The sequence below is a fragment of the Pavona decussata genome, unplaced genomic scaffold (genome assembly GCF_977016875.1).
Source record: "Pavona decussata unplaced genomic scaffold, jaPavDecu1.1 SCAFFOLD_602, whole genome shotgun sequence".
In the NCBI taxonomy this organism is placed as follows: domain Eukaryota; kingdom Metazoa; phylum Cnidaria; class Anthozoa; order Scleractinia; family Agariciidae; genus Pavona; species Pavona decussata.
The window spans coordinates 3155548-3176671 of NW_028145860.1; the positions used below are offsets into that span (position 1 = coordinate 3155548).

Here is a 21124-nt window from a genome sequence, read left to right on the forward strand (position 1 = left end):
ATGGTGTTTCCATCTCAAATATATAAAAACATTTTAAAAATAATCACAACTTGATATGCAAAAGTTAATTTCTGTACGTGTTTCAAGCTTTTATACAAGAGGCACACTGCTGCATAGCTGTAAATAATATTAAATTATAAATTCACAAAAATACAGATATATTTAAATAAATAATTTGGGAATAAATTAATAAATTAGTAAAATAATTTAGGGCAACGACTTAAATATTAGTAATTTTAGAAAATTGTGAAATGGATGTTAAGATAAAATTATTAGTATCATTATTATTGAAAACCCTTAATATTTTACCTCTGATAACTGAATAACTGCTATTTAATTACTATAAAATTTGTTATGATTCACAGGTTTTGTGAAATCACTTTATGCTCAGAGTGACTTTTTGCTAACATGTTTAAGGACACTGCCTACTGACAAAAAAAGTATTTTTGTTTTGTTTTTGACCTGCGGGCAAAGCAGATCTTAGCAAGGACTGTTGCAATTCAAAAAGAAAATTGGGGGTAACCACGCATTTTTTAGAGATAATTAAGCAATAATTATTCTAAAAAACAGTAATATACAAAGAAATGTATGGCGTTTTGTTCAAAATTGAAGCTTTTTTATCTCTGAAAAATGCATGGTTACCCCCAATTTTCATTTTGGATACCAAGAGCAGTTGCTAAGTTCTGCTTTCCACGCACAGTTTTAAACCACATAAAAATATCCCTGTATTAGTAGGCACAACCCATAGGAAACCCGAGTATCTCAAGATGTTCAGGACAGACACTGAGTTGAAAATAACATTGCTGTTTGTTTGTTTCTTTTTTTCTTTCCCAATACTGAGGTTGTGATTTCAGTGCTCTGTTGGTCTCTGCCTGCGGGCGTCCTTTGGTTTATGTTTGATGTAAAACTCCCACTCTGACCAACCTCCAACGAAATTATTTGCCCTGAAAAGAAATCATAAAATAATATCATTCAAAAAGCTCTATTTACTTCAAAAAAACTATTTTCTGTACTATGCTGGCAGCCATGCAGTGGCTGCAAATTAATAAAGCCACGTGTGTGTTAACATTGCTTTATATGGTAAACTAATTTAAGTCAGCTCTGGAGTGGAGTTGAAAATTGTTTTGAATTATAGCATTTTTCAGAAAAGAAGCATATAATTATGTGGATAAATCACCTCAGCTCAACAGATAAGTGTATGTGGTTCTATATATTAAACTTGTGGATGAAATCCTCTAGTATGCCACATTTGACCCTCAAATGAAACCCATGATTAAAGATACAAAGCAGTACTCTCTAGGGATGCCGTTTGTTTTGATATTAGTTGTATCCTGTCCTGAACTAAGTGCTCTTACTTCAGAACTGGATGCCAGTCGGAACACAGTAACCTTATATTGATAAAGAATACTCAGGGTAGCAGGGATGGTGCAGTGGTGAGAGCATTTGCCTCCCACCAATGTGCCCAAGTTCGATTCCCGAACTCGGCGTCATATGTGGGTTGAGTTTGTTGTTGGTTCTCATCCTTGCTCCAAGAGGTTTTTCTCCGGGTACTCCGGTTTCCCCCTCTCCTCAAAAACCAACACTTTTAAATTAAAATTTGATCTGGAAAGTGTCCCCAATGAGTGTTCTGCGCTAAATACATTGACACTTAAATGAGGTGATTTACTAGTAGCCTTCGCTTATCTCTAGTATAGCTTAAGTATGTCACAGCTGTTTGGAAATGACTACAATTGTGACTTAGTGACTGAGCTTGAGGTCAGTCAATTCTAACATTTGTGGAATTTTTATTGGAAAATACCATGCCCTCAGTACATAAAAGCTAGTAATTTGAAATAACAGAAAGATTGATCAGAAAAAAAAAATTACTTTTCAAAGCCAAGTTGCTGAACAGCTTTCACAGCTTTTTGTGCTCTCCTTCCTGACTGACAATGGAAGATGAGATTTTCATCCGTGATTTTTGGTTTTGGCACACCATATTTTGCTTGAAACTCGTCTGGGCTCAATCTAAATGCTGTAAGAATGTCACCCACTGCAATAAAAATCAAAATAAAATAGACTGAATTAATTGAAGTTGTACATCCTGTAGGTAAAGCTGCAGCAATTTTTTGGAAGAGAAATATAGCATGAATATTCAACTACAGTGTCTCAAAAAGTTATTTTATCTGACTTTCATCTCAACCATGATGAGGAACAAACAATTAGGGAACTGGTCATAACAAGTTTGTTCGAAGAGGACCCACCTTTTCTGAGGTAAGGGGGTTATCAAAGATACCACCTATCTCTTGAACATTACTGACAAAGTTGAGGTGGAATTATTTAGCAGGCAAGAGCCAGCATTGCTACAAGTAGGTGAACAAGAAAAGTGAGGTTTGAATCTCATTGTCATTTTTTCTGCTGGATAAATGCAATAAATACATCATCTTTTGAGGTTGAGGATTATGGGTGCAGGCAGAGGCCACCATCTATGTTGTGGTTTGGTGGGTTCTGTTCAGTATAGTAGCTTTGACCACTTCCCTTCTCCTGGTTTTGAACGTTTCATATTGTTACCCTCCCCCTCCCCCAACTCCTCCCCCTTCTATCCCCAGCACCACCCCCATGGAAGAATTGAAAATTTGAATAAAAAGACAGAGAAAGAAAATTATTTTTTGACACAAGTGTAACGGTATGTTTTGTAGTTCTCTAGATTTGCTTTATTTTATTTCTTGTTCGAAATTCCCATTTCTGGTCATGAAGTCCCATTATTCCATATTGCTCATGGGGTACTGTCAGTTGAAAGTCCTAAAAAAAATATCATTCCGGTCGCAAAAAATTTCGCCAATGAAGGAACATGCTACATTCATAAAATTTAAAACCACCATTTATATATTATTTTGCCCATTTTAAAAGTTAATTTCTACTTCAATGCAAAAGCGTGGTCCGACTCACGGCGCTAAAGCGTGTTTCAGAGTATCAAACGGATATTTAAAAAATGCGTACTCGTAATAGGCATAAAATTGTAAGATTTTTTCCATATCTTTTCTTAACATCTTGATGGTCGATTCCAGAAAGTCTCAGACTACTGTAAAGCCGGGAAGGAAACGAGAAATGAAAAAAATTGATAAAAAAAGAGAGAAAAGACCACTACCATCACTAAGGGGCTGTTTACATGGCGGGAGGAAGATTCTAGCACTAGGAAGATCCGAGAAGGCGGAAAAACTTTTCGTTTGTTTTACATGCAGAAATTTCGGCCGAAGTGGTTACCAAATGGAGAAGGAAAAGAAAGATAACTGTCGGCCTTGAGCAGCTGAACGCCCGACTACCGCCATGTTTGTCCTTTTTGTCCCAAGTACTAGGATCTTCCGAGCGAAAGTAGTTTACGTGGTGCTAGGATCTTCCTAGTCCTAGGATCTTCCTATCCCTCAGCTAGGAAGTTCCTATCCCTGGGAAGATCCTAGCGCTAGGGCCAAGTACAACTTTTTGCAGGTAAACTGAATAAAGAAAACATATGGTGCTAGGATGATCCGCTCCTACATCCATGCAAACAACCCTTAGCAAAGTTCAAAACTTACAAGGAATGTTTGTAGACTTTGGTATTCTGCCCGTGGATGCAAGTTCATGTGGTTCTCGCACATCGAACAGTTGTATATCGCCGTCTGTGAGCATATCTTTCAAGCAATCCAACTGAACTTCACCCGGTGCCCCTTTCGAACAATTCCAAATTCGTTCCCGTGGGCCGGCATTAGCAGAAAGCGCTCTAGCCACAACCAAACGAGGCACGGCGCTCTGCGATAAGGCAAATCTCGTTAATTTTCCAACTTGCCGAAGGGCCATCACTGATATAAAATGTCTCTAGTGCTTCTTCTTTATCTTCTGAGGTTATCTTGAGACTGTATGCAGCTCCGATTGCTCTGATCGATTTATTTGCATCTTTTGACATTTCTAGCAAAGTTACATCATAACGACGTGACGCTCGAATGACGTCACACAAATGCCAGGTCAATCGCACGAGTGATCGCACGCTTTTCCTTTTTATCGCTGATATAATTTATGCTTCTTTTTCTAGGCTTGTGTATTCTAAGATTAAGAAATTATTTTGTATTAAATACTTTAAAACAGATCCAAAAGACCGAGTATTCAAAGTACAAACGAAAAGTAACGCAATCTCCATATGTCAATAAGGTTAAAATGAATCTGATTTGCTGCACGTTCGATCGATTCAAAACGCAAATATATCGGTAGAGTGGTTAAATGGCATCGATAAAATGGAATGAACATTTAAAAAGACGCTAAAACAACTGTTCTACGTGTAAGTTGAAATTAAAGCTCCCCATGTGCCACACACTAGGGCAGTGACATCTAAGGGGGGGGGGGGGGGAGGGGGAGGGGGGCATGTTGCAGGTGCGGGAACAACTGCATGAAATTCAACATGTTTGAATTTGTACGTCATGAAGCCGAGACAGCATAACCCACATTTTCAAGGTTGCACCATGTGTATTGCTCTTGCAAATTGTCCCCGCTACAAAATAGACATGAAACCATAGATATGGGTTAGTCACTATTGCATGAACTTTCAGTAGCATAGTGTCCTGTACTGTACACGCGAGGGAGCATGTCCCCTCGACAGGTCCCCTAGTGTGCCGAGCTCAGCTAATCTTTTACGCTTGTTTCCAGTTGTTTACCGTTAACATCAAGCCTGACAGAAACACACAACTAATAAAATTTATTAGTTGTGAGTTTCTGTCAGGCTTAATGTTTATGATGCTGCATTTAAATTATGTATCAACCAACGTGGCGCAATGTATGAGAAGATTTCATGACACAACTGCTAATATCTCACATTTTCTAAAATGTTGTAGACATTCCAGGATTTCAGCTCACCAAGATCGCGCTTCGAACACATCACAGATCACAGGCACAAACATCACAGATGACTTCAACCATACATTACTTCAGGAACTAAATTTGGACCGTTGCACTGGATATATAATGTTGAAGTAAATAACGATATAAAACAGTTGTAAAAACACATTTTTCCGTCACAAAACTCCATTCAGGTGTTCACAATTAACGACGAGAATAGCTCGTCTGTGTTCTTTAAATAATTGTCTTTTGGAAATATTTCATTTTTGGCAATTCTTTGTGGGGAGGAAAGAGTGAAAAAGAGAAGGGAGAAAAGAGCAGAAAATGCAATAGAGGGATTTTGGTTTCCAAATTTAAGGTAATAATCTATTTTAATTTTTGCTGAAGCAGAAGGTGGCAATTAGACAATTTTAAACTTAAAGGGTCTTTTTTTTATCTGTTATTATTGTGGGGTAGGCAAGAGGAAAGTGCTTTAATTTGATTTTCATACTTTTTTAAGATTTGTTCCCTAAAATTTCCCCCTTTCTACTCAAAATGTCAACTTCAGACTTGTCAAAATTCTACATCAGACTAGCAGGCAAAATGTATCTATTTCAGACCAAAATGGTGATATATATAACTCATTTCATACCGAAAAGAAAACTGAAAAAAAGATTATTATCATCAGCTGTATATCCCACTGGATGTTGGAGCCCTTACATATTCTAAATAAAAATGATAAATGGAAATTTTCAATGGAATCCACGGAGTGGCTTAGAGCCCCAACAAATTCTGGACATATAATATGGCTTATGCATGGGAGTACCCACCCTGATTAAGAAGTGACTAATCCACTGTTACCTCACCCCACCCTTCCAAGGTGATAATTTATGCTAATAAAACTGAGGCAGAGGAGGAAAGAGAAAAACCACTTACACTTTACTAATGATCACTTCAAACAGGTGAAAATTGCCTCAATACAGCAAACAACACTGAGATTAAAATATATTTTGTGAGAAATGTCACACGCTTGCATTATTTTACAACAATTAAGTAAACATAGTGTGATCCAGATAAAATTTTCTGCATAATTTCTAATATTTACAACCCCCCCAAAATGCATTGAACAACCAGATAATGTACTGCATGTAAATTAACCCTTTTCCATAGTTCACAAGAATGATTAGTACTCATTAAGTCTGAGTCATGAGATCTTAAGAATTAGATCTTTCTGACTTTTCAATAAGTCTGGCCCACTCTTCATAGCCACCCGGATAATGTCTTGCCCTGAAGACAAATCAAAATTAAGAATTATTTTAGATTGTTTGGAAATCTCTGTTGAGCCAAGACATAAAAAAATAAAATGGCTAAAACACTGGCCTATTTCACATAACAATGCCATGAAATGCATTCACTGTGCACCCCCCCTCCCCCCCCCCCCGCTCCTCCAAATAATAATAACAAATAAATGAATAAATAAATAACAAAATCTGGGACTTCCCCCACATTCCAAGAATTTGAAAGTATCTACTCAAGATTGCCATTGATACATTGAAATGAAGGGGCGTGCAGAATAAGGCCCTAAGCGACCTGATGCAAGGTCAAATTCTCCTTTTGTTTCACAAGCAGATACCAGGAAATTTTGAAGGAGAATCTAGCAATTTATCAGAAGTCACTTAAGGCTTCTTCCCAAGCACCCCTTCAATTGTAATAAGTGGATTTTAACTTGCCCTGCAGTTAACCTCCATCAGCTAGCACTCCCTCTCTAAGATGCCCCTTTCTTGTCAGAAGCCTAGCTAGAGACAGTTCTTATATTATATAAGAAGATTCAACCATGTAAGAGATACAAACTAATCTTACCTAGTGTAGCCAATTTGATGAACTGCTTCCATAGCTGCTCGGCTCCTGATACCAGCCAAACAGTGAAACACAATGTTGGCATCATTTTTTGTGGGCTGTTTAACATTGTACTGCTCCTCAAATTCATCAGGATCCATTGTGAATGCCTCTGGAATTTTTTTCACTGAAATCAATCAATGAATAGGAATTTAAGTCATATAAGATGATTCATTGAAATCACACTCACTCCACACAAACCTGGTTGTTCTTATGTAGTTACTGTTCATCGCAAACAAGTAGTCAAGTAAGCAAATAACTAGTATGTAGAATAATAAATTTTATTATGGTTGTGATATGAATGTTACTTTTATTGATAAACGCTGAAAGGCTGACACTGATAACATTTTTATGTTCTAAATACCATCGGTTGCATCTAAACGTGTACACGGGAGGGAAAAACATGTTCTAGTTGGTGCAAACATGACATGTTTTGGCCCCAAACATTTGAAGTTTGGAGTAGGCAGCTGTTGTTGACTTCATTTGTTTTTGCTCAACAAAATATTCTTTGCAAGCATTTTCAGATGTTAAGAACACTTTCTGGAGGCAAATGTGCTGTTTCTGAGCAAGAAATATGCCTGCAAGTTGAGAAAAATGAAATAAGCTTGAGTGGAATGGGCTGATCTGGCGTGACAGTTTGCTTAACAGCTGTCAAACTTCAAATGTTTGTTGACAAAACACATCATGTCTGGCACCCTATTAGAACATGTTTTTTTTTTGTCTCATGTCCACGCTCAGATGCAACCGAGAGTGCTAATTTGAAATGGCAGCTCTTATTGCTATCAAAATCTATGTAGATTTTCACCAGGAGCAGACATTCTTTCTAAAGGGAGGTAAATAATAAGAGGAAGGCAGGAAAAAACACCCAAAGTCTCAACTTTTCTTGATTTTTTCAGGTGAAAAGTGAAAGCTGTGGAGATGTAGCAATGTAGTGGTTACTGAGTTAGACTATTGATTGGATAGTCAGAGGGTATGGCTGGTCTTTTCATTACTGTGTTGTTTCCTTAGACAAGAAACTTTGCTCCACATCGTCTCTTTTCACCTAGGTGTATAAATGGTTACCAGCAACATACTGCTGGGGGTAACTCTATAATGTACAAGGATTCCATCCAGAAGTAGCAATACTCCTACTCACTTCACCATGCTAGGTATCCTGTGGTGGACTAGCATCCCATCCAGGGGGAGAATAGCAATACTCTTAGTCTTCATGCTACAGCTGGGTTAAGCCCCAGCTTTGTGGGCCACTTGGGCTTGTTGTGGGACTTTACCTTAATTATCGTCTGGGATGAACTTGGGTGAAGAAAGTTTCATTTGCTGGTTATGTGTCTTAGAGTGCATCATCATGATGACACCGTGTTAACAAGATGCATAAAAGCCGACAGCCCAACCTGTCTTTAATCAGGCAAACTACAAGAATAGAATAATTGCAGAAACCATAGGGTGTTCCCTGATGGGTGATCATTACAGTATAATATTGAAATATTGTTATGTTGCAGGTTTGTTTAAAAATTATTTTAAAAAAAAACTCGCAATATTTTGGGATAAAAAACTGGTTTGAATTACCAGATAAGTTAACATCTAATTAATATTTGATATTTTAAACTTGGCAAAGTTAGGTTACATACATGGGATGTTGGTAGCACAAGCGATCTTGCCTGTCTGCACCAATTCATGTGGTTCTCGTACATCAAACAGTTGTATATTCTCAGCTGTCAGCATCGCCTTCAGTTCTGCGATACTTATATCAGTCCAGTGTTCCAAAGGGGTCGTTGATGTGTTCCTTTTTGAGCACTGTACGCTTACTGCAGGCTTTGTAATGCCGGCAAGCTGTAGAAATGTCCTTGTCGTGTATTCCGTACATGCTTTCCTCGCAGGGAGACAAGTTCGACTTGCAGCAGCCCCGAGGAATCGTGCCAGCATCATTGTGAAGATGGCGAAATTCCTAACTATTACTTTCCTTTTGAAACAAAACTCTTTTAGCATTACACTGAGGGGAAATTCGACGAAATAGACAGGTTGAGATTTAGAATAACGTCAAAATACGTGCAACCTGTCATGATTGCTCCCTTATGCGCCGATCAAATCGAAACTTCAACATCCCCCCCCCGGGCAAACCCCGGGCATTTGACTATTTTCTGTGCCCGGGAGTGGGGAATTTGACCGGGCCTTCCCGGGGGTGGGGAATTTGACCTTGCCTGGGTGGGGTGGAGAAAATCGAACCGGAAGTGTCAGGTTTCAAATTGCTTTTTTTTTGGGGGGGGGGGGGGGGGGGCGCCGAAGTTGCTAAAAGCTATAAACACGTGTTTGGACGAGATGGAGCATTACAGGAAGAGCTTACAAGAAAAGGTCTTCAAACGTGGGAGTGCTTAAATATTTTAAATTATTTTTATAGAATGATATAAACGATGCAGATTTTTTATGCAATGAGTCAAGCTGCGCCTTTCTCCCGCATTTGTGTCTGCAGAGGTTTTTAGAATAGCCATAAAACAGCAGTGAACAGTTTAAACTGCAGAATACCCTGCCACTCGAACAGCTACGTAGGCGGCTAACTCATTTTAAATATGTTATTATGTATTTCTCGTTAAACAACCTTTGCCGGCCGTGTTTCGGAGTTAGAACAGCTTACACTTGCTGATTGACATTGTCCGACTCGTTAACGTTGTGGTTTTTGTAGTAACTAATGACAGGAGCCGACAACGATTGTTCTTTAGGAGGGGCATTTGAACACCATTTTGGCCCGAGGGGGCGGGAATTTGAACGATCCAATCTTCAAAAGTTCAAATGCCCGGGGTTTGCCCGGGGGGGGGATGTTGAAGTTTCGAGTTGATCGGCGCATTAACTTCCCTTTCACAACACCCGCGGAACACTGGGTCTGAAATGGTCGATCATACGCCCGCGATACACACCACTGACCACGGCCATTCGTCCGCCATTTTGAATTACGTATTTTGAGGTGCATTAGTAAGTATTTCTGCAAGGAAAGATTAGACAAAGCAAGATCCACTTTCTTCCAAGATGTGGTACGAAGTTCTTCCCCCGTTCATTATTATGGGAGGGTGTATAGCTATCACTGGTTATGGATTGAAGTTTATTGATAAATTGTTTCTGGAAGGCAAGGTAACCTGATCAGTAGGTTGTTTACTGCAGACCAATATGTCGGTTTGATTTTTCTACGTTGTCGGTAACTTTTAAACGAATTACGTAACTAAGGTACAATTTTCACTGTCTTTTTTTAGCCGAGAAGATACAATGTGGATGACTTTGACAGAAGAATGATAGAAAGAGATAAAGAAATAACTGGATCGAAAAACAGACAAAAGGTATAAAGGTCAATTTATTGAATCGCGATCGGGGGACGATATAAGGTTATATAACACCCCATAAACTGAAGCTAATACGATTTAAAGGTATGAGCCATTGCTTTAAATCATCTAAAGCGAGATTTTCTAATCTTATGGCTCACTGTTTGGACTTGGAGAGTGTGTAACTGAGCTTTTATAGTCACAAGATGCAGTTGGGAGTGAGTGTTGGATTTTGTACTCTTACGCCAGATGTGCTCTCTACAGGGCAATAATAATAATAATAATAATAATAATAATAATAATGTAATAAAAATATAATAACAATAATAATAATACTAATAATAATAATAATAAATAATAAATTTTAACTTGTAAATATCGATTTTGCTCGGAATATTTCAATAAAGAGATTATTATTATTTTTTTTATAACGGAAGTTACAACAACAACAAAGGACATGTAGGTATTGGGGGGGGGAGAGGGGAGGGGTGATTTTCCTTGGAATAGTGGGTTACACAGCTTGAAATTAGATTAATGAGTTAGATTACCAATGGCACATGTCTTAATCTGACCATCTCTGTTGCTACAAAAGTTATGTAGCTCATCATTTGTGAACCAACATGATATGCATTCCACAAAGTTGGTCAAGTCAAAGCATATTTTTGGAACCCAAGGTTAACCTTGCAGCAACACCCTAAAATTGTTTAGGTCGTACATATAAATTGGTTTGTAGTGTATTTTTCAGAAAACAGGTAAAACTGTCATGTCAGCGGTTGCTTTTACACTTCTATAACACTATAAGGTACCCCCTTACCTCTACAGTGAGTGACCATGTCTTGTAATTAACTATCTAGGTTTGACATTTTGGCTGGTAAATAAGGGTGTTGCTATTGTAAGCATATCAAATCTATACATGGTACTGACTGGCTATTGCATTATTTTGATGTCACAGGCTTTGTAAAGGATTGCTGTGTGAAGTACTTTTGGATTATGGAGATCAATGCTGAGGATATCATCTGTTTGTCATGACGTTTTGTAATAACCAGTGTTTCGATAAACTTTGGGTCATTCCACATGCCAATAACATTTCTTGAAAATTCTGGAGGATTTGTAAATAAACTGAAATGGCTTTGATCTACACTGTCTACTTGTGTGTTTGTTTAATTAGCCCCTTGCATACTCAACATATCAGAAATGAGCAAAAATGAGAAGTGTGTGCTTTGTCGCTCAGACTCTTTACATTTATTTTGGCAAATACTTTCTTCTTTTTCCAATACTCTCACTCTTTGAAGTCGTATACTAGGTTAACTTGTCCTCGTTCACTTTAGAGTGAAAACTGAATTCAAAACAACTGACCACTATGGAAAGTGACCATCCCCACTCAGTGACCATCAAATGTGGTACTCACCTCCTTTCCTGGTCCAAAGGGTATCAGCTTTCAAGAGAATAGAGTGTTTGTAAACAGACTTGTACCAGTCATCTCTCATAATGTCCCATTCACACTAAGGCCTAAACACGGTTAAAAGGTGTTCAGTTAAACATAGTTTAAAATTGTTTCCTTCATAAAAGCTGCTTTTGGATTTTTGTCGACTACAGATTAAGCACAAATGAAAGCAGTTTAATTGAATCCTAAGTCAAAGCCAATGGTTCAGTTTTCTGTTACCAAATTTCATTTTGTTAAACCTGGTTAAACATGTTTTGTTAGTGAGAATGGGAATTTAGTCATAAACCATAAAAAGTGAGGGTTGATGGGAACGCTCGCACACCCTTGTCTTGCACATTTCCTAATGACAGAGATGACTGGGGATGAATCATTGCAAGCAAAGTTTTGTTCAAAGAATGTTTGTCCCTTAAGCTGCTTGTTAGTAGTTTTACCAGCCTGTTCCATGCTCTGTATACTGTGGGAGACACGAAGGAGTGTACGAGAGGAACGACAACAAGTTCCTCTTGCCCACTTCTTTGTGTGTCTCATGGTATCCTGAGAGCCTGGGACAGGCTATAGTTTTACTGGAGACCCATTCTCGTCCCCAGAGCCGCCTGGTCCTCTTAGCCGCCAGAGGCTGGGCATGAGGACCAGGCCCCGCTGGCTAAGAAGGACAGGGGGCTCTGGGGACCATTGTAACTCCTGAAAATCTACTGAAAAGTGATAAGATTTGAGTGTAAAAATCAAGGACTACAGACATGACCAAATCTATTCCCCTTTTGATAAGAAAAAAGTCAGCACTGGGCTTTCATTTTCAAGGGCATCGGTTTTAATCTAGTCTCTTCCCGGTGTTTCTCCATCCAGGTGTGTAAATTGGAAAAGAAAACCGTCTTGTGAGGAGTACAAATGGAATCCTGGGTTGCTCTCAAAAAGCCAGTCCTTGATCTGCATAGTAACAAGTCTTATAAGACAATCGACAAGCAACTTGAAAATATCTTTATTACAGTACTGTTATAAACCTAATAAATAATATCACTCTTAGAGAGATTCAGAAACACGTACGGTTACTTTCGTTTTCTTTTCTTTCTTTTTTTTTTTTTTTTTGGCTTTTTACTTCATTAACGAATGTATTCTTAAAAAAACCCTGTCTGACTGACTTCTGTAATCTGTATAACAGGTGACGCTAAACTTAAAAAAGATATGAGACATCTCAATGAAACCTTGTAAGAGAGGGGAATGCGAAGAGTATACCTGCATTTTTTTCTTCTAAGATTATTTAAAATTACAGTTTACTTTGACAAAGTTTTAAATTAAACACAGCGTAAGAACGCGAGAACGTGAAGAAAAGTCAACACGAAACGCAAAATTCTCATCCACACATTTTTTTTTTTTACATATACTTTACTACACGCAATGTGCAAAAGTTGTTTCTAACACCGCTGATCATCAGTAGTCAAGACTCATCAGTATCGCTGTGCCACGTTTGATCCAGTGGTCTGACGTCATAGCTCCAGCCTTGAGGTCCACGGCCACCACAAACGAAGCTCGGCCGGAAGTGCCGGCTCGGTTGGGATAGTAGTAACAAGGGCACGCGTATACACCTGCAAAGATAGATCAGAAAATAAGAGTGTTAAGGACGGTACCTACTATTGTTACTGTGCACACGTTCTATGCATCTCGAGAACTCGAAAGAAAATTGGGGGTAACCATGCATTTTACAGAGATAATTAAGCTTCAATTTAGGAAAAAAATCTCATACATTGCTTTATATTTTGGCGCTTTTTAGAGATATTATTGCTTAATTATCTCTGAAAAATGCGCCGCTACCCCCAATTTTCATTTTGGATTCCAATAGGCCTTGCTAAGATCTGCTTTTCCCGCATAGTCATAAACCGCACAAAAATACTTCGGTATTAGTAGGCACCGTCCTTAAATAGGGTTTTACAACGGGACGAAACAAATAGGGTAAGTTGACGGATGTTGTGAGTCGAAGACAGCGCACGAAAGTTGGCGTCCATCGAACGCTGAAATATGAACTCGGCAATTGTAATGAACACTGAAACTTAACGAGATGACGAAATTCAACGAGAGTCCATGACTTGGGTTGAATGGGAGTCTTGCCTATTCTAGTCCACGTATGGCCTCCATTTAACTAAGGATAAGCTTAATTGCTTATTCGTTCACTAACGTCCAGGAAGCACGGTTTAACGTTCGCCATCAATAGTCTTATGCGTTACGATACTCGATAGATCTACGAAAGTGAAAACAAGTATAACTGTTATGTTACAAGGAAGTATGCGTAAATCCCTAATAGTTAGAATTTTTCTCTTCATACGGAGAATCTTGAAACTTTACCGCCGGCAAAAAATCTTTTCCGTACTACTGGAGGGCCTCTGATAGCGCCGGCGATACCATTAATGGAGAACTGTCTTCAGCTCGCAGAGCGTAACATAAAATTCGTTAATACATACGGTACACACCTTTGCTACTTTTCTTCTTGTTCTCAACAGGTTTGAAATGAATTGTGGGCATGGCGCTGACCAGTTGCATGGGTTCTGCTTCTACTAGGCACGCATTCTTCTTGTCCCAGCCAGCCCCTTCTAAAAACAACCCACGAATCCACACACCATCCTGAAACAAAGAACAAGAGATTATTTTGACCAGTTCTACGTGCTTCGTTTTCTTGAATTATAGGAATTTAATATCCTGTGTTATTCTGTCAAAACCAGCCGCTCGAAAAGTTAAACTCCAAACCGTTGTGACGGAGGTTTTTTGAAAAAAAGATACATAAATCATTAAACTGGTTACCAATTAGATACAGAATCGAGTTTAAAATACTTTTAATTACTTTAAAGATTCTTAATTTTTTAGCCCCTAGTTATTTATCGTCCCTTATTTCTCTTAGGCTCCCATCCATATATAATCTAAGGAATTCTAGCGATAAGCTTTTACTTAGTTATCCGCGTTTTAAATCAAAAGCTACACTTGGTGACCGTTGTTTTTTTTCGAGTTTTTAGAAGAGAATTTCTCTGAAATCATTCGATGTATTGGGCTCAAATTTTCAGAGAAAACTGAAACCCCTATGCTCTTTCAAAATTCAGAGTTTTTATTTTATTAGCGTTATCAGATAGTGATAAGCATATGTTAATGAGGCAAAAAGTGTAAACAAAGATTCACCTATTGTCCGAATGCAACGCCTGGTTGCAACCTCCAAAACATGCGATAAATTCAAAATTCTGTCACAAAGTTTATGTCCGAAATTTTATGTCAGAAAAAAGAGGTCTAAAATGTTCAAAGACAATCATCCTTTAATAAAACCACAGGACTAAAAAAGGTCTCTCCTGATAAGACACCACTTAACCTTTAATACGCTTCCTATCTAACCTAAACTTACCTTTGGCTGTTGAGTTATGTTACTGTCATCTACAGTAGATACAACAAACTCCCATGAAAGCGAGTCAACGGACACGTTGTTTTGTCTTGCGCATGTCTGCAGCACAGCGGTCAAGAAGCCTGTCGGGAATGTGAAGCCAGACATCCAGAATATGACCGGCTGATGAGCTGTGGTGGCCCACTTATCAAACTGCTCAACACGGAGGACAAGGTCACGTGTCCAGTTACCAAGGGGCTTGTTGGACGGGTAAGCCTATGGAAGAATGTTCAGAACGACTGTTTTATCGCTACAATGGGAAATATGTAATCATTCATTCCAACAATATTCATTAGAGTAGAATCAAACTAACTCTTAGTTACAATGAATGTTGTGCCGCTTATACTAGTGACACAAATGATGAATCAGAGAATTAACTTCTGTAGTGTATGTTGAAGTACTAAAATGAACCCGATATACAGCAAACATTGAAGTGGCCATCCCTTCAATGCCGCAGAGAATACCAAAAGTGCATACAGGTCTATAAGTGTATCAATGGCTTGGCCCCAGCTTATCTGCTAGATGACTTCCACTCCTCGGAGCAGATCCATAACTACAACACTAGGAACAAAGACCTTATTCGCCTGCCTCTTGCCAAGACTACTAAATTTCAAACATCTTTTAAGTACAATGCCGCCAAATCCTGGAACACTCTTCCTCGTAACTTACGTCATGATCAGTCTCTCACTAGTTTTAAACTGAGAGTCAAGAAACATCTAAATCACCTTAGTTAATTTCTCACCTTCATGAACTCTTTGAATGACTTTTGCTTTCATTTCTATATTTGATTATTTATTCTTATTATTTTATACAGATCTCCATTTAAACCAGCTACGCTGAATTGGAATTTCTGTTTAAATAATGTATATAAATAAATAAATAAATAAATAAATAAATAAATAAATAAATAAATAAATAAATAAATAAAGTAAGGAAATGGGAGATCACTCGAGACAAACTATATAACTATTCTAACTGTTAAAGGGGAAGTATCATGGGGTTTTTGATATCTTTTGTTAAAAATGGTGAAATAAGACCTTCAATCAGCTGCCAAATAATTCTAGAATGACGAGAGGAAAGGAATCAACTCAATTCTTGAAAGGAACAACTCGTGATCTGCTCTAGCGCATTTTGGAAACAAAAATGCGAGAACTTGAAAAACATTAGCCTAACATACTTACAATTTTCAATCCATACCGGCCTACTCTGTCTCTGGCCAGAGGCACTAATCGACAGTTTAATTGCGCAGGGGTGATAATTTATAACGAACTTGACAATTATTTCGTTGTTTCAGCTGACAGATAAACATTTTTGGGTTTTGAAATGACAGCACATTTGCGTCATACTTCCCCTTTAACTATAACCCGCAATTAAAAGCAAAATCCCCCGAAGGAAAGAGAGTCAAACTGACAAAATAAAAACGACCAGATAAGATGCACCGAAGATTCGTAACCTTTCATAAACGTTTTATCTGAGTATATGATTGTTCCTCACCTTGCCCCACAGGGAAGGCACTTTACCATCAAAAATACAATGGAATGTCTCTTCCAAGTCAGACGACATAACAACAAGACCTTTGATTCCTTTCTCCAGGTCGATTAACGATGATTTGATGATTCGTAACAACGCGTTAAAACGTTCGATCTGAAAAAGAGAAAAAGGTTACATATGAAGTATACATCGACAGCTTGAAAAAAGAAAACTAGTTTCCTCGCTTGAAAAGTGATGGTAAATTGTTCGAAATGTTACCCTGGTACATATGAGTTCACGTCGTATTTATGTCACCCTAAGACGATGTCACAGCGAAAGAAAGGAGTGGCGTTGGGGGAGGGGATGGGGGAGTGAGTACTCTTTGGTTTATATAGGCTGGATAGGTCTCCTACGCAGGCGTTATTAGGGTCGTCACGCAACGCTTCTTAGTGGGGAGAGGCGTTGTGTGACGACCCTAATAACGCCTGCGTAGGAGACTATATAAATATGTGTTGTGAACAGAATGGGTTTTAATCCAGTCTCGTTTGAAATGGGGTTAGGACTATGAAGTTTGTACCCCGAACCACCAAAATTCCGACAAGCACCTCCCTACCTTCCCCTTATGGGACAGAACTGCGCAGAGTTCCACTTGGAAAACCTTAATGAAGTTGTTACCTCTTGTAGTAGAACAACGTTTAAGGGCGATGGATCATCCGACATGATTTTCGCAGTCTGTTCGTAGTCAATTTCTTCCGGTACTTTCTTCAACACATCAGCGGCGAGCTCCAGAACCTAATAAGAAATAAACAATCGGAGTCATAAAAGTGACGAGTAAAAAAATTTGTCTTTAGAGGTCAACTTGATTACCTTTTCCTCTTTACTTTCTCCATGTCCGGCAGAGGGGATCTGGGGTTGAAGCGAGAGTAACGTACCAAACAGATTTCTGTAGGAAGCAATTCAAAATACGAAATAAGTAAACAAGTGAAAAATTAGGGAGAGAAGGCAAAAACCTGTATAGCAAAACAAAACAAAAAAAGAAGAAGAAGAAGAAGAAGACAGGACTCGCGGATTTGCACTTTCAGCGGTTCGCGTCCTCCGTGAAGATCAAGGGAGGAAAAACGACTCCTGCAACCAAGTATTACAGACAAGAGACCGCGTAAGAAAGATGGGCCCTTATGGGAGGCTGGTTAGGAGATGAGTCGGTGAAGTTCGCTTGTAACTTGCATCAATTTTGGTTACACTGGTAGTTTAGTTACAAAGTTGTTACCTTGTTTCAATGATCTGACTGGCGATATCTGCATTGGGGTGCTGACCGAAGGCTTCAGGATGATCTACATTGGGCAGCATACTGATGTACTCCTGTTAAAAAAAAAAAGCAAAGAGATTTCTTACAATTAGTGCATTCTGTATAATCGCCGTCCTTGCGTCTTCATACTAAAGGAAATTTATCTTGTTAAAAATAACAGTATTTCATAGAGGTAGAGACTTGAGGAAACAATAAACCAACAATGAACAAGGCTGGTTATAATTGGGGACACATTAGTTGGGGACACAAGTCCACATTATAGCATTTCCTTTTTTGGATTGCATTTCTAGAAGTAGGAGAGGACGAAAGAGCTCGATTTCAAGGCAGGTTTGCAGATGTCTTACCCTGTATGTCGAAAGAGGGCCATCCTTTGGAATGTAATAAGTTGGCAGAGAAGACAACCTGATAGAGAAAAAGTAAATCGGCAAAGATTGTTATGACATAAGGTAAATGATTCAAACTATGGACTTCCGCAATAATGATGATGATGATGATGATGATAACATCAAACATTAACACGTTATGACTTACTTGTAGTACGGTGTTTGGATGGCGACGTCACAGAAGAGTTCGTTGATATACGAATGCAGCAGACGTCTGTCAAAGTCGTCTGTCACGTGACCACCGTAATTGACACCTGCCACCTAACAAAATACGAGTCACCTTACATGTCAGTCTCCACAATAAGTCAAAGATACTCTGTCTCTACTAGAGACCTGCAATTTACACAATACATGTTCAGTCATCCATTTCCAAGTGCTTCGTTGAAAAAACAAAACAAAGAAACAAGCAACAACTAGATTTCACGAGGTTTGAGACTGTAACAAGAAAAATCGTATTCCAACGGAATTCAACAGCACAGAGGTTGTTTGGAAGCTACTTATTGCCAGTCAAAGTCCCATTTGCCTGGCGATATCTATCGTGGAGATATATTTGCAGAAATTTTTTCTGCAGGTAATAAATTTTTAAGAGGTCTGTTTTTCATAAACCATGGCTGCTGCTTAACAGGAATGGATCCCGGAAGCCTAGGCCGCCGAAGAAAATGCTCTGGGCGCTTAAATGTTTTGCAGCAACACCTAACACTTTACATACTGGGGCACTAACTTCTCGGCTTTTGACCTTGTGGGCTACTTGAAAGTTTTGTTAGACAACAGCCTTGTAAACCATTGAGAATCCTGTCTTACCAGGTATTTCAAGGCATCCCAGGGTGTCTCTTCATATTCGTCCAAGTAGATACTCAACAAGTTCTCAGACACCTCAAAATCGGAATCATTAAAGCCGTACTGAATGTTCCAGCCGAGCATAAGAAACTTTCTTCTCTCTAACAACACGCTGTGAAAGAAACACAGCGAGAAGAGCAGTTTCTTGTATTTATCCTGCTTGTGACAGCGACTAAACTGCTGCTCAGTGATGAGCTGGTACAAACGCTTCATGTTCGCCTTCAGGCCCTGAAAGAGACACATTATGATTATTACATGTAGGGGTCGCTTACTGATTGGATAAGGACAACCGGACACTGTCCTTTGGTTTTAGTTAGCACAGTCGAAAGTAATAGACTTTATTCAAAAATGGCTGACATTTTAATATTCTTAGCCCTACTAACTTCGTTCTTGAGTTCAAAAATCAAAAGAATATTTCACCTTCAACGAGGCTAGTGGGGCTTATTTCAATGCAGACAAAAGAATATAAAAATGTCAGCCATTTTTGCATCAGGTCTGTGCATTTCTGCTTGACCGCGCATACTTTTTTATACTTTTGGGTCCGCTGTTCACTTTAAAACGACAAAACACACTGGTGAATGAGGAGACTTCCAAAAATGCTTTCACGAGTGGTGAATTTTGAGAAGAAATCTTTTTAGTGCAATAGAATGAAAACGGATACTGTCCGATCGTTTTTGTATGGCGATAAAAATTAGGTATGCGTTTTCAAACCAATACGCATTAATCACGCTACTGATGTACTGACTTTCCCTTCTTGGTCAAATATTCGAAAGATATTTTACTGTCAAAACAGAGAGCAGGGCAAAAGCTTACTTAGAGCATAACTCTTACTCAACAACCGCATCACTGGTCAAATGTTTCTCTACAATTTCCTTGGGTGGTGCGTGAGGACTCACAGAACAGGCAAGTTGGACACTTCCCCTCAGTGGACGCGTTTTTATTGTCTTTCGAGCCAAACACGCCAATGTGTACCTAAATACTGACCTTAGGCGGCTCTGTAGTCATCTTGATGCCGACTTGCAGGATGGAGATGGGGAACTCCGGGTGTGGACTGCTGCTGAGCCACAGTCTGAAGTCAGGGTGTGGCTCCTCCACCTGAAGCTGCTCCACAAGCTTATCCAGCTGTGGCATCCAGCTGAGGGACAAGTGACAATTGGCCAGGAATACCCAGTTACCCTGCAATGCAGATAATATACAGTGAATGTATTCTACTGTATTCTACAGCGCCATAGGAAAGTACTCAGGGATTTCATCCACAGTGGTTCTTAAACCACCTTGCACAATATAATAAACAGCACCACAAGAAAGTATTGCTCAGTAGCTTTCATTTCAATGGTCACACTTTAGGATTTCATCCACAGACTCAAACGTTTGAGACACCTTGTACAGCATGATAAACAGCACCACAGGAAGGAATTGCTCAGTAGCTTTCATTTGAATGGTCACACTTAAGGATTTCATCCACAGACTTAAACGTTTAAAACACCTTGTACAGCATGATAAACAGCACCACAGGAAGGAACTGCTCAGTAGCTTTCATTTGAATGGTCACACTTTAGGATTTCATCCACAGACTCAAACGTTTGAGACACCTTGTACAGCATGATAAACAGCACCACAGGAAGGAATTGCTCAGTAGCTTTCATTTGAATGGTCACACTAAAGGATTTCATCCACAGACTCAAAAGTGAGAACCACCTTGTACAGCATAATAAGCAGCACCACAGGAAAGTACTGCTCAGTAGCTTTCATTTGAATGGCTACACTTAAGGATTTCATCCACAGAATCTTAAGTTAGAACCACCTTGTACAGCATAATAAACAGCACCACAGGAAAGTACTGCTCGACAAGCTTTTCATAGTCATCCACAGAACCATGCAAACATCCGACATTGTACTCACGTCTTTCACTCCTTCTTTGATCATGCGCGTGGCTATAGGTGCCTGACCTTGACCCAACGAGAGGGCATGGAAACGATTCGACATGCCAGAGTTTTCAGCGAGCTGTAACAAAGCACTGGTAGGATCCTGCGAGAGAAAAGTAAGAAAAATTAGTTTAGTTTTTCAATGAGTTTAGTATAATTTATAATTTACTTATTAAAAGTGGTTGATTTTGTAAATGTTATGTATTTACGTTTGTGTATGTTATTTATTTAGGTAATTTATCACTGACTGCTGTCCCCCTTTTCTCCGCCCGCCTCGACTAGCACCTGCCATTTGCGGGCGGAAATGTTTTGCCATGTAAATAACAATTGTTAG

General features: G+C 39.0%; 4 protein-coding genes across 4 annotated transcripts in view; 1 reads left to right on the plus strand and 3 right to left on the minus strand.

The window, feature by feature from the left end:
- Positions 1-704: 704 nt before the first annotated feature.
- Positions 705-3913, minus strand: LOC146449411 (thiosulfate:glutathione sulfurtransferase-like). The gene is made up of 3 exons (XM_085101872.1): positions 3549-3913; positions 1867-2029; positions 705-944 (listed from the first exon to the last, which is right to left on the minus strand). The coding sequence occupies exons 1-3, from the start codon at positions 3808-3810 to the stop codon at positions 851-853; spliced, it is 519 nt and encodes a 172-aa protein (XP_084957998.1). The 5' UTR covers positions 3811-3913; the 3' UTR covers positions 705-850.
- Positions 3914-5787: 1874 nt separating this feature from the next.
- LOC146449412 (thiosulfate:glutathione sulfurtransferase-like) lies at positions 5788-8778 on the minus strand. Its single transcript, XM_085101871.1, has 3 exons — positions 8340-8778; positions 6679-6841; positions 5788-6105 (listed from the first exon to the last, which is right to left on the minus strand). Exons 1-3 carry the CDS (start codon positions 8695-8697, stop codon positions 6033-6035), a joined length of 594 nt encoding a protein of 197 aa, XP_084957997.1. The 5' UTR covers positions 8698-8778; the 3' UTR covers positions 5788-6032.
- Positions 8779-9610: 832 nt separating this feature from the next.
- On the plus strand, positions 9611-11154 carry LOC146449413 (NADH dehydrogenase [ubiquinone] 1 alpha subcomplex subunit 1-like). Its single transcript, XM_085101556.1, has 3 exons — positions 9611-9831; positions 9951-10034; positions 10969-11154. Exons 1-3 carry the CDS (start codon positions 9730-9732, stop codon positions 10975-10977), a joined length of 195 nt encoding a protein of 64 aa, XP_084957682.1. The 5' UTR covers positions 9611-9729; the 3' UTR covers positions 10978-11154.
- A 1266-nt stretch (positions 11155-12420) lies between these two features.
- The window catches only part of LOC146449414 (dynein axonemal heavy chain 2-like), a 67108-nt gene continuing 58404 nt past the window's right edge, over positions 12421-21124 (minus strand). Inside the window, exons 87-98 of the mRNA XM_085101932.1 lie at positions 20768-20893; positions 19850-20041; positions 18830-19093; positions 18177-18289; positions 17990-18047; positions 17607-17698; positions 17207-17282; positions 17015-17131; positions 16364-16513; positions 14834-15085; positions 13920-14070; positions 12421-13040 (exon numbers count right to left, since the gene is read on the minus strand). Of these exons, the coding sequence (XP_084958058.1) occupies positions 12886-13040; positions 13920-14070; positions 14834-15085; positions 16364-16513; positions 17015-17131; positions 17207-17282; positions 17607-17698; positions 17990-18047; positions 18177-18289; positions 18830-19093; positions 19850-20041; positions 20768-20893 (1746 nt within the window). The 3' untranslated portion in view covers positions 12421-12885. The remainder of the gene's footprint in view (positions 13041-13919; positions 14071-14833; positions 15086-16363; positions 16514-17014; positions 17132-17206; positions 17283-17606; positions 17699-17989; positions 18048-18176; positions 18290-18829; positions 19094-19849; positions 20042-20767; positions 20894-21124) is intronic.